Consider the following 12,305-nt stretch of genomic DNA (forward strand, 5'->3'; position numbering starts at 1 on the left):
CCAGTAGTCTGTACTAGTACAACACCCAGCATTTTAGAGATCCCATCATTAAATTAATAAGTGACTTAAAACCACGAAGGCCAAATTTGAGGCAAGAGTAGTCCCAGACCAAAGACAAAACCCGTGGTCTTCAACTATGTCCATAATCTCAAAAGTGGTATTGAGCAGTGTGCTGAGCTGATTATGAATGACATCACCTATACTGAGGCTATAGTGAATCTGCTGACCAATAAAGTCAGCTCCAGCTTCACCTCCCATTCCCAAATATCTCGCAAGAAGAATCAGAATTCGTTATGTCCCTAGCTATTACACAGAACCATGTCCTGGAAGGAACCATGTCCTGGAAGAGGAACCATGTCCTGGAAGTTCTCTTGAAAACCAAAGTACTGCATCTATGGGTCCTGACAATATCCCTGGATGTATCCTGAAGAACATGAAGCAAAACTTACCCATGCCCCTAACAACACTATTCAACCTCCACCTCCAAACAAGCTTCATAACAAGTGAATGGAGGGCAACAACAGTCATACCCTGCACAAGGGAGGGCCATCTACTGATGCAGGTAACTACAGACCCATAAGTCTGACCAGCCTCCTATGTAAAGACTTCTCAAGGAACTACTCAGTAAGATCATAGGAAATCTCCAAACACTAGACCCATCTCAGTTTGGTTTCATCAAAGGCATGTCATGCTCACTTAACCTAGGGGTCTTTTCCAAAAGTGTCACCAAAGCAATAGACAAAGGCAAGATGGTACACACCATCTACCTAGACCTGGCCAAACTTTTGACACAATACTCCACTTGGTTATTGTAAGAGAAAAATTTTCTAAATTAGGAATAAACCCTTATGTCACCTACTGAATTGTCAAATGTCTCCCAGATAGGCACAAGAGGTCAAGCTAGGGAAAGTTATCCCTACAAAAGGATCCCGTCACTAGTGGAGTCCCACAGAGCCCTGTGCTGGGACCACTCCTGTTTGATATCTACTTCTCAGAAGTCCAAGCAAATGTCTAAAGTCTTTGGCTGGCCAAGTTTGCAGATGACTGCAAGCTGCGAGCAGTCACTGAATCCCCAAAAGACTCAAATGTCATATAAGAAGGCTTGTCCCAAACAAAAACTGGTGCCTGAGTCATGGGCTAAAGCTAAATGACAAAAAGTATATTATTGTATCCTTTGGGAAACTAAAACCTTAACAATATACCCCTAAGAGTTGATCCGGCTGTTAGAGATTTGGCAACATGTATAGACACGGGCCTACCATTTGACCAAAATGTGTCAACTGCTGTGATGAAGTCCTTCTGTGTTACTCAACTTATAAGCAAAGGGATATCACCTCTGCCCAGAAATGTCATTGTCCTGTATCTGTTCATCAGGCACATCATTGCATATAATGTCCCCTTTGGTATGTACCTGGCCAGACATGTGCAACAACTAGAGCACCCACAGAGGAACTTCACAAAGAGAATCCAGGGAATAAACCACATGACCTATGCAGATTGCCTCAAAGCTCTGATGTCTCTTGTAGACTGTTAAGAGGTGATCTGTGCCTGGCATATAAGACATCATCTGACCCAGCACTAATGGGCCTACTGTACTATCACAATTCAAATAGTATCAGAAATGCCCAATCCACAGGCCTTAATCGTACCTGTAAAATAAACAGAACAATTTGGAAGGACAAGTACACATCCTACGGAATACCACTACTCTGGAATATACTCCCCATCCATGTACAAATAAGCTCATCCCTTTCACTATTCAAACACAACATAGATCAATGTATGAGAACAAGGACATTTAATCCAGGACTGCTTCTTGTGCTACTAATGAACAGAAGCAGTGTCTAAATGCCTTAAATTGCAACAGGGTCTCCTTTCAATACACCACAGTATGACCCTAGAAACATTCATTCACAAATGGAAAGTAAAGGAGTCCAAATCACGGTAAGGATATTTTGAGCATGGGATAATGCAGCTAGGGTTAAAATACAACTCTTTAGGGCAGTTATCCTAGTGTTCACCTATGAACCTATGTTACTACACTAGTGTGAGACTGGAGTATAAGAGTTGTGAGGGGTGCTTAAAAGCTTGTTAAGCACCTTTCTGATGTCAAACATGCTTAACAAGGCTGTATCTTTTAGCAATTTTTGATGCATAATTGTGGTACTCCATGCACTACGTATTTTTTTCAGTTCTTAATTGAACTGTAATGCACTTCAGTGAGGAATAAAACTTTCTTAATTACATGATATAGTAAGAACTGCAATGTTTTCACACAAATGCAAACAACATTGAATAAATACCTTAAAAGTTTCATTCATCAGCACTAGTATGGTTCTTACCAAATACTGAAGTGCCCAGAATGGTATGACTAACCAGAGAGAGTAGCCGCTTATTTAATATACATTGTTATGGACCTTTGTTGGTCTTTTTCTTTTCTCAAAAAGCCTTGAATTAAAAACTGCCAGGGCATGATTCATTATTAGTAATAGAGATGTGATATTTTGCATAAAATGTGTGTTCATATGACTTTCGGAAAGTATATAAATATTACTTGAGATATGCACATCTGTGGGTAAGTTAAAAATATATACTAACCACTAGAGTTTATGAAACTATCATGACAAGTCATGCAGGGGCCAGTATTCAAATGATATTTTAAGCAGCTTTACATTTCTTGACTAGTATTATTTTAAAAACTTTTTTTATTCCGTCTGTATTGCTGTTTCCATTTGTGCTGCAAAAGTTTATTCCCACTCACTTGCCTGTTTTCTTTGGCTTCCTTTTAGCTTTACTTGGGCAGCATCTAGAATTGACCGTAATATCATCACAGTTCTGACTGGACAAGTAGTGGACACATTTGATAAACAGTTCCAACTGCTGTATTTGCTGTCCAAGGAAGTGAATTTAAAAAATCTCAAACTGAAAAATGAGCCTGAGCCCGAACCCCTTCCCCAGGCTAACATCCCAGCACCACTGCCTTCTGCTCAAATGGCAAAAAAACTCATCAACCCCAAGTACGCACTTGTGAAAACAAACAATGAATCTGGCAACAGTTCTGACAAACAAAGTGAAACAAAAATGGAAAATTCACAAAATAAAAATGCCAAGGTTGATAAATCCAAGGTAATCGAACAAGCTGAGGTCAAAGAAGAAATATCTCCAGTGCTGGCAATGCTGAGAAGCTTGGAGAAAGTCAGTATGTTTGATTATTTACCTACATGGCCTGAGCCAGAACCAGATAACAGTGTAATAGGCTTTATTAATATAAGGGAAGCAACAGGAAGTACAAGGATACAGATTTGTGAAGGACTGCAAACAAAAAATGTTGATACTTATGTGCCTACACAGAAAACACTTAACGAAATGAAAAAAGCTGCTTTAATAAATGATAATATCCCATCATCTGCAGAGGCTATTAGACAAACAGAAAATGGCCCATCAGTGGAAGACGTGGTTTCTGCCTCGTATGTGCAAGTTACCAGTCATGAAAGTGCAACATCACAACCTATGCAGAAAGTGACTGTGAACGATCATCCTAACTCTACTGAGAAACTACAAACCGCTAAGAAGACTACTGACCAGGAAACCAAGCCACCTATTCCAAAGCCGCGTACAGTTAGTGCAACAAACATTGTTACTTTGCGTAGTAAAAATAGAGCTGAAAATAATACTGTGAATGCAACAAATGGCCCAACATCTGCAGAATGCAATGTCATGAAGAACAATACATTGGATGATGTTGATGCATCAGGGGTTTCAGCAGAAAACAAAACTAACCTTGTCAAGCAAACTGGACTAAGACAAGCATATGAGCATGTGAATAGCCAGCAAAGCATTTCTGATGCATCATCCACTTCCACTTCAGATGATTACTGGGAAAGTAACAACCAAAGAAGAAACTCTGATCTTATGCTTAACGGAATAGCTGATAAACTCAGACTGCATCGCGAAGAGCTTAGGGACAGCAGAGATATCCTTCTGAATTCCAGGAAGAGATTCTCGCGGTCCCTGACTGATTTAACGGACGACTATAATCTGGAGAATGTGGTTATTGAGCGACCACAAAAAGTACTGGAATTTAAACAGAAGTACATGAGCCAAGAACCACTTTATACACAAAGAAAACATCACTATCCTGCAGAGAATACAGAGGTACAGTATGGTTTGCTTTAATCTCATAAATATAGAGAAATACTAAAGAAAAGTTCTTCAGCACCATCAATAAATCACTATTTTGTAAGAAATCATTAAATTCCCTACCTGTTTATCAATACTTTCATTGTTTATGCATTTATTTTCAGTTAACCACTTTAGTACTGTAGGCAGCCAGAGAATATCCCAACATTCAATGGACTTGCGGTAAATAAATCCTATATGGGGTCCACAGGTCGACTGCAGTCTTTACAAACTCAACACTCATGTATTGTGCATGCTCTTGCAGTTCATGGGATCACCATTCCACTGACATAATGTCTTTGACGTCATGTAGGAAACCAGCATACAGAGCAAATACATACATATGGGTATACAGACTCAACATAGACAGCACATTAACTGGATTCAAGTACTGTGAGGCAACTGCACTAACTGCCACACCACTTTATTGCCATTCTTGTCTTTTTTGGGGACATGAACAATATCCTCCTTGGAAATGATTTGCCACTGAAATGTGTACGTCTCTCACTGATTTTGGAAAATATGATAACTCTGAGGTGAATTCATATAGTACCACTGCTAGCTGCACTTGCCCTGTTTACAATCTAGAAGCTGAGCCTTACCACTGAAAGCAGGACAGCATAAAAAGATGTCTAATAACCATGCAAGCTAAATTATGCCTTATGCCAGCTTCTAAATGATGGCAAAACTTATTCTGCTAATGGGAATTGTAACTTTTAATGATAGAACTAACCACAAAGGTAGTAATACTATGGCATATACATTTTGTTTTTTTAATATTTTTGGTCCTCTTGCCTAGTTCATCTAGTCTCATTTTTTGCACTTCTGATCCATTCATTCCCTTACTGACTAAAGTCACATCTCTTTTGTGCGTGTTGATCAGATACAAGTTGTTATATTAGAGTGGTTTGAATTTATTTTCCAGCACACAATCCTGTCTCCACATGTGGAGTGCAATGACAATAATGCAAAACAAGGCATGGATTTACCTGCAGGTGTGTGTCCCAATCACTTTTAGTAGAGCTAAAGTCCCCTGCTGTCCACCATGGCCTGTAGCCTTAGCTAAAAATTCCTTCCCTTCCAGTCTAAGTGATTAAGGAAACACACTGTTACTTCCCACCCATCCATCTCTGGAGTTCTCAGGAACAGAGTCCCCTAATCAATCCCAGGTCTCTTAGGTCACAGTCAGAATTCCAGCTCCATGTGCCATTTTAGTCATCCTGCGGGATCTCTTTCATAAAATTCCTTTTACAGGTAAAAGATGCACTTTAAAACCTGGTAAAATGCAAGTCTGTTTTCATTTTTGTTGGCAGTGAGACATTTCATTTACAAAAAGAACTATGGATTATAGCTGCTGATCAGATGGAGGTGTAGAAAAGAAACAAGTCTTGGCTAAAGACTGTGTGGGCACATAGAGGCACCATTTAGGTTCACACTACTATTCCAAATATTTTATCTCTGTACACTGTATAAAATCTTATGCTGTTTACTGAATAATCTCTGTGTTCTTCCATAACGCGGTCAGTGCTTTGTATGGTTGTCTGGTGATGGTTGTGGCATCTGCAGTTAACATTAGTCACAGAATACTGAACAAAGGGCAAAATCTTTGTATATGAAATTTTATTCTTAATGTAATGTACAATGAAATTCTATTATACAGGAGACAAGGCACAGTACAGACTTGTTTTGTTTATATCAAAAACAATTGTGCAGTTTCGCTGAAGAAGCGATACCAGAATTACACCTTAGACTGTGCTCATGCCGTACAATGTCATGACCTGACAAGCAATGTCGCCACACATCAAGTGAGGAAGACTGAAAACAGAACATGTGAACCAAGTACAAAAACAAAATAAAAAATTACTTCTGTGATCAATTTAGAACTGTAAACACACACAGGAATATTGATTTTTCTGTTGCTGACCTTTGTGCTCTTCTCTGCAAGAGCTGGACTTTGTTGCTGTACAAGGGACATATGAGAGACCCCATGAATGAAAAGTCAGGACAAATGGAGAATTGGGGAAGTTGTTCCCAAGAGTCTGGACATAAGCACTGATGGTGATCATTCTCAAGAGCAGTATAAAGGGCAGTCCAGGAAATCACATATCTGTGAGTCTGACCTCTTCTGTACATTCTCCAATTAACCTGCTTAATCCATTTCAGGTCCCAGGAGAGCAGGTGCCTACCCTGGCTCTCCCTGCACCCAAGGCAGAACTAATCAATATAGCATATAACTTAAGCAGGGTTGGGCGTGGCAATACCTGAGGTAGAGTTGGTATAATGGTTAAGGTCTTTACCTTACAGATGCAAGTTACAGAGTTTGATTCTAACCTCTGGTTATTGCCTAGGCTTGTAATAGTCTAGCAGTTGTTGGAAAGGGCTAAGGTGATAATCTGTTAATGAGCTACTTCCTGTAGTACAGGGTTTGATTCTTTCAGCCTTTAGTTGCCTATTGGATGACCTTGAGCAAGTCACTTAACCAGCCAATACTTAGGGCAACTGGGAACGTGGGCTAGGCTCCTAAATGGTCCCCAGGACTGTATGCCTAGTAACTACTTATGAACCTATGCATACACATACTCCTATACACAACTAGAGCCAAATCCAAAGAATGCCATCTCATCTGTGGCATATTTCTGAGATGAAGGACAAAACCAGAGCAACTAACAAACACCCATGCAGACTCTGTATAGGAGCTACTCCATCCAGCAACATACTGCAGAATCCAGTGTTCTAAGATGGTAACACCACCCATGGTGTCACCTGTTCTGTCTTCAGTGATATGTAAAGTGATACAGAAGGTTCAAGTCATGCAGCAGACAGGGCTGTTTATTGACGACCAGCGTGAATTCATTGATGGTTTATCCTGTCAAATTAACAACAGATTTCTGTAACTGAATTACAAGGGAGTTGGACGGCAGCAACCCAGTGGGTATGACTGGTCTGGGTTTCAGTAAAGATTCTGTCTCACTCCTTCAGAGCAGGCTTATGGTAAAGCTGAGGGGGAAGCAGCAGGTAAAAAATGGTACAAGTACGTGAGAGCAAAAAACACACAGTGGTAGTTAGGATGGAAGTAGTGTCATTGGGAAATGAAGAGGTGGTGACTGGTTTCCAATTGCTGTTGGTCCTGGGTCCTACCTTGTGTTCTTTGACATAAAACACATGGCACAGAAAAACTTGATCAGTCTCTCTGCAGAGAGGCAAAGGTTAAGGAGGTAGTATTTGAGAAGGATGTGCACATGCTGAGGAAGTTGGAGGCAGGAGACATGGTCTGATAGGTCACAGTTCTGTCAGTTCTTCGGGTATATTTTGAATCAGAAGTACATCAAAAGCGTAGCCAAATAGACAAATGGTTCACTTAAAATCCAAGTAATAATGTCCAAAAAACACACAAAGTAAACCAAAGCAACAGGAAGCCAAAAATAAGAGTAAAAGCCTTTAATATAATGTTAGCGCTTTCACAGTATGTTATCACTGCTTCATCAGATAAAACCATTCACCTACAAATTAGCTTAATAAATAGTCAAAGGGATCACATGGTCCACAGCATTTTATCATTGTAGCAGTCACATGGTCCACAGCATTTTATCACTGTAGCAACTGAAAATGTACTTAACTTAAAGACGCATAACAGTTCAAGGTGCAATACTGGCAGTCCAATATAAAAATCTGAACAAGTTCACAAAAAAATATTTTTTTCACATTAAAAAATAGTCTTGAAAGCACATAATATTTCAAAGACTTGTACATTTTTTTTTATATCCAGTATTGCACCTTGAACTGTTATGCGTCTTTAAGTTAAAGTACAATTTCAGCTGCTATGGTGATAAAATGCTGTGGACCATGTGATCCTTTGACTATTTATTAAGCTAATTTGTAGGTAAATGGTTTTGTCAGATGAAGCAGTGATAATGTACTGTGAAAGCGCTAATCTTATATTTAAGGTTTTTACTCTTATTTTTGGCTTCCTGTTGCTTTGGTTCACTTTGTGCTTTTTGGACATTATATTTTGAATCACCTGAGGTAAGATGATTAAGTGCTGTAATGTGTGAACATGATGGAGTCATCCTCAAAATTCCAAGAGGGGGTTCTTGTAGAAAGTGTGAGCCATCAGGCCTGGGACGAAAGAATGGCAAGAAAAGTTAAATCATAGGTGTTTACTAGGCTAACGACCACAAGGGCCTTTTTAAGCCTAGCCACGCATCCCAAATCTCTGACAAATTCTGATACCCTTGATAAGTGTAAGCATGGGCCTTGGAGATGAACCAAACCAGGGATGAATTTCCAGTTTCCCATCCAATTGTCTAAGTTGCACTTGAATTGGGTTAAGGAGGAACTCTGCTTCACATGGATGGGGTGCCTATTCCATAGATGAGGTAGTCTCTGGGATCCATACCTATCTCTCCAGCAGGTCCTGTTTAGATCAAAGTCGATGTTTAAGTCTTTAGAACAGGTAATTCTGGTACTGTTTGTTTTGTGGATATGCAGGAGGTCCATCAGAGTGGGATTAGTCAATGCCCTGTATACCAGGCATAGGTCTCCCCTCAAAAGCCTAAAGGAGACAATACAGGGATAGGGCCTTGAGGTGGTCTGCATAGGACCTATTACTTAGGCCCTGTATTCTTTTGGTGAGGAACCTATGTGGATGTTCTAACTGTTGGATATGCCTGGTTAGGTACATACCAAAGGGGACACTGTACTCAATGACAGGTCTGATGAACATTGGATACAGTGGAACAATGACTTCCTCAGACTTACCCCTCCTAACAGGATTAATTCCCTCAAAACCATCTGGATTAATCAAGACCTCCACTCTGTCATATCCACTTTTTCAGAAAGGCACTCTCCCACCAAAATCCTGCTAAAGGTCTTTGTCACTCCTCATAGACAGCAGAATTGTGAAAAAACTTGTAACTAAATGATTGGGCTGGAGTGATCAGTTTACCTTACTGCAGAGGCATCTCCCTCCAAGTGCTAAAGTGCTAGTGGTACTCAACCAAGATGGTGATAACAATGGGATCCAGTTTCCAGCATCTGCACCTGCACCTGCACGTCTGATGCCAGAGTGAGAGTACCAGCAGCATTTCTTCTTCTTCTTCTACTTTCGGCTTATTCCCGGTTAGGGGTCGCCACAGCGGATCACCTTGTCCGCACATTGAATGGCAGTGGAGTTTTACAGTGTCGAGTTGCCAGCCCGGCGCCCAACCTTCCACAGAAGGCACACTCACACACACACCTAGGGCCAATTTAGAGTGTCCAATCCACCTGCAGCATGTCTTTAGGATGTGGGAGGAAACCGGAGCACCCGGAGGAAACCCACGCGACCACAGGGAGGACATGCAGACTCCGCACAGAAGGCACCCCAGCCGAGGATCGAACCGGAGAACCTCTTGCTGTGAGGCGGCAATGCTAACCACTGCACTTAATCTTCCCTAAAAAAAATTTTATCCAATAACATCTAAACAGAACAGACATGATAATATCCGCTAAACAAACTCATACCTAAAAAAAGAATGCATGTCTTGGGCCATGTGGAAGCAGTCTGTTAAGCAGTCGGCTTTAATAATGCTTACCAGCAAACATCCCCCCTTTCAAAGTTAATTTTCACTAATCTGCCAAAACTACTGAAGTTACATTAATCCAAGGTCACCAAAAGCACAAACAAGGTGACAGAACACTTCATACACAGAGAAAATGCTAGTCATTACATTATCATGCATCTCCAAACACCATTATATTGGGTGACTTCAACTACCCGAATATAGACTGGGAACATTACTCAAGCCCAAACTTTCTAGCCCAAAGGTTCCTGGAGTTCATAAATTCAAATGCCATGGAACAACTAGTCACCGTCCCCACAAGAGGAGAAAATATACTAGATCTCATCATCACAAACATGGGGACAAAATGCTCCACACCGGAAGTATATCCCTCATTGGTGAGATCAGATCATAAACTAATCTCACTGGATATCCACATCCCGCCCCCACCCCAAACAAAAAAGATCACAGTGAAGGACTTCTCTAAAGCAAACTTCACACTACTCAAGACTGGTGTGGTATCCTTCAAGGCCCCCGAGCCAGTGGAAACCACAACCCAAGCTGCGGAAGCCCTTACAAATGCCTTCTACGAACACCTTCAGGACTGCATGGATCAGGCAATCCCTAATAAACCCAAGACTCTTTCCACCAAGGGCAAACGTCCAGTCTGGTGGACCCCAGCCATAAACAAACTTTACAATAAGAGAAGAAAGCTGTTACATGATAGAGCAAAATCCATAAAAGAGAAGACACCTTTGATCATTATTAGTAAAAAAAAATACGAGCACTCATAAAATCATCCAAGGCCAACTTTGAGAGGAAAAATTGCCATAGATTCAAAAGACAATCATAAGGCCTTCTTCAGCTATGTTAGAAACCTGGGTGGAAACTCCCAGATATGCTCAGAATTAGTCCAAAATGATACAAAAATCACTGAACCCACAGCCATTGCCAACATACTGGCAGACAGGTTCAGTGCAAACTTCACCACCCTCTCCCCCCCCAAAAGGAGAGAGAACTATCCCAGCGGAGTGCAGCCTCCCAGACATCTCCAATGCGCAGGTGAAAGCTGCTCTCTCTAAAGCTAAAAACACAGCATCAATGGGACCGGATGGTGTCCCCGGCTGTGTGCTACACGAACTCAATGAGGAACTAAACCCGCACATAAGGCAGCTGTTTAATCTTAGCCTTACCACAGGATACGTGCCCAAGGAGTGGCATACGGCAACTGTGGTCCCACTCCACAAAGGCAGTGCCTCTACGGACCCTGGTAATTACTGCCCCATAAGCTTAACAAGCCTGGTCTGCAAAGCTATGGAGAGGATCATAATGGAACTCATAAACAAAGACATAGGGGACTTGCAGACATTGGACCTGACCCAGTTTGGCTTTGTCAAGGGCAGATCATGCCTTTTGAACTTGGTCGACTTCTTCGAAACAGTCACCAAGGCCATTGATGAGGGAAAGGCAGTCCATACAGCCTACCTTGACCTTGCAAAAAGCTTTCGACACAATACCCCACTCGGGCATTATAGAGAAACTTACCAGCTTAAATGTAAACCCATATGTCACAAGATGGGTTGCAAACTGGCTAAAGGACAGAACCCACAGGGTTAGAGTAGCTGGCGCCATGTCAGACTCCAAGCCGGTCACAAGTGGTGTCCCATAGGGCTCAGTCCTTGGCCCCCTGTTCTTCGGCATCTACTTCTCACAAGTACAGGCTAACATAGGAGGACTATGGCTGACAAAGTTTGCAGATGACTGCAAACTGGGAGCCATAGTGGAAAGTACATCGGACACAGATATCCTTCAGAGGGGTCTCACGGAAACTGATAACTGGTGCCAGAGCCATGGCTTGAAGTTAAATGCCAAAAAATGTATAGTCATACCCTTCGGGAAAAACAAGGTAACCCCAAGCTACCATATAGGTGGCAATCCACTAAGCACAGAAGAGGTTATCAGGGACCTGGGGACCCAGGTTGACAGTGGCCTTTCTTTTGACACTTGCTAAAGTGGTTAGAAAAACCTTCTACATTGCCCACCTGATCATGAAGGGATTCACATCCAGATCAAGTGAGGTCATTGTTCCCCTGTACTCTTCACTTATCAGACCAATGATAGAGTACAATGCCCCATTCGGATGTATCTCAAAGGACACCTACAGCAATTGGAGAGACCCCAAAAATTCCTCACCAAAAGGATAAAGGGACTCCAAAATCTGTCATATGCTGCCAGACTGAAGAAACTCCAGCTCTATTCAGTCACATACCGTCTGCTCAGAGGTGACCTGTGCCTGACATACAAAGCCATGTCCAACCCGGAATTAATGGACATGCTCCACCTCAAAAAATCCAAATCTACCAGATCCACTAGAGCAAGCGACTGAAACCTTAGCACGGATATAAATAGGACATGCTGGAGGGATAGATTTGTCACCCAGAGACTCCCTATGTTGTGGAATAAAATCCCGGTCCATGTGAGGCAGAGCACCTCGCTGGCTCTGTTCAAGAGAAATCTTGACCGGTGGATGGGAGATCGTAGGTTTACCCCGGGAATCATCTCTGTGTCACTGCTGGACAGAGGCAC

At 41.7% G+C, this 12,305-nt stretch overlaps 2 protein-coding genes across 2 annotated transcripts in view; one reads left to right on the forward strand and one right to left on the reverse strand.

The window, feature by feature from the left end:
* SLC5A10 (solute carrier family 5 member 10) overlaps positions 1 to 12,305 on the reverse strand; it is a 1,811,293-nt gene that overhangs the window by 783,630 nt on the left and 1,015,358 nt on the right. The window lies entirely within an intron of this gene.
* The window catches only part of FAM83G (family with sequence similarity 83 member G), a 254,449-nt gene that overhangs the window by 207,402 nt on the left and 34,742 nt on the right, over positions 1 to 12,305 (forward strand). The window contains exon 4 of the mRNA XM_044089580.1: positions 2,790 to 4,155. Within this exon, the coding sequence (XP_043945515.1) occupies positions 2,790 to 4,155 (1,366 nt within the window). The remainder of the gene's footprint in view (positions 1 to 2,789; positions 4,156 to 12,305) is intronic.

Source organism: Protopterus annectens, chromosome 12.part0 (genome assembly GCF_019279795.1).
Source record: "Protopterus annectens isolate FY-2018-M chromosome 12.part0, PAN1.0, whole genome shotgun sequence".
In the NCBI taxonomy this organism is placed as follows: Eukaryota; Metazoa; Chordata; order Ceratodontiformes; family Protopteridae; genus Protopterus; species Protopterus annectens.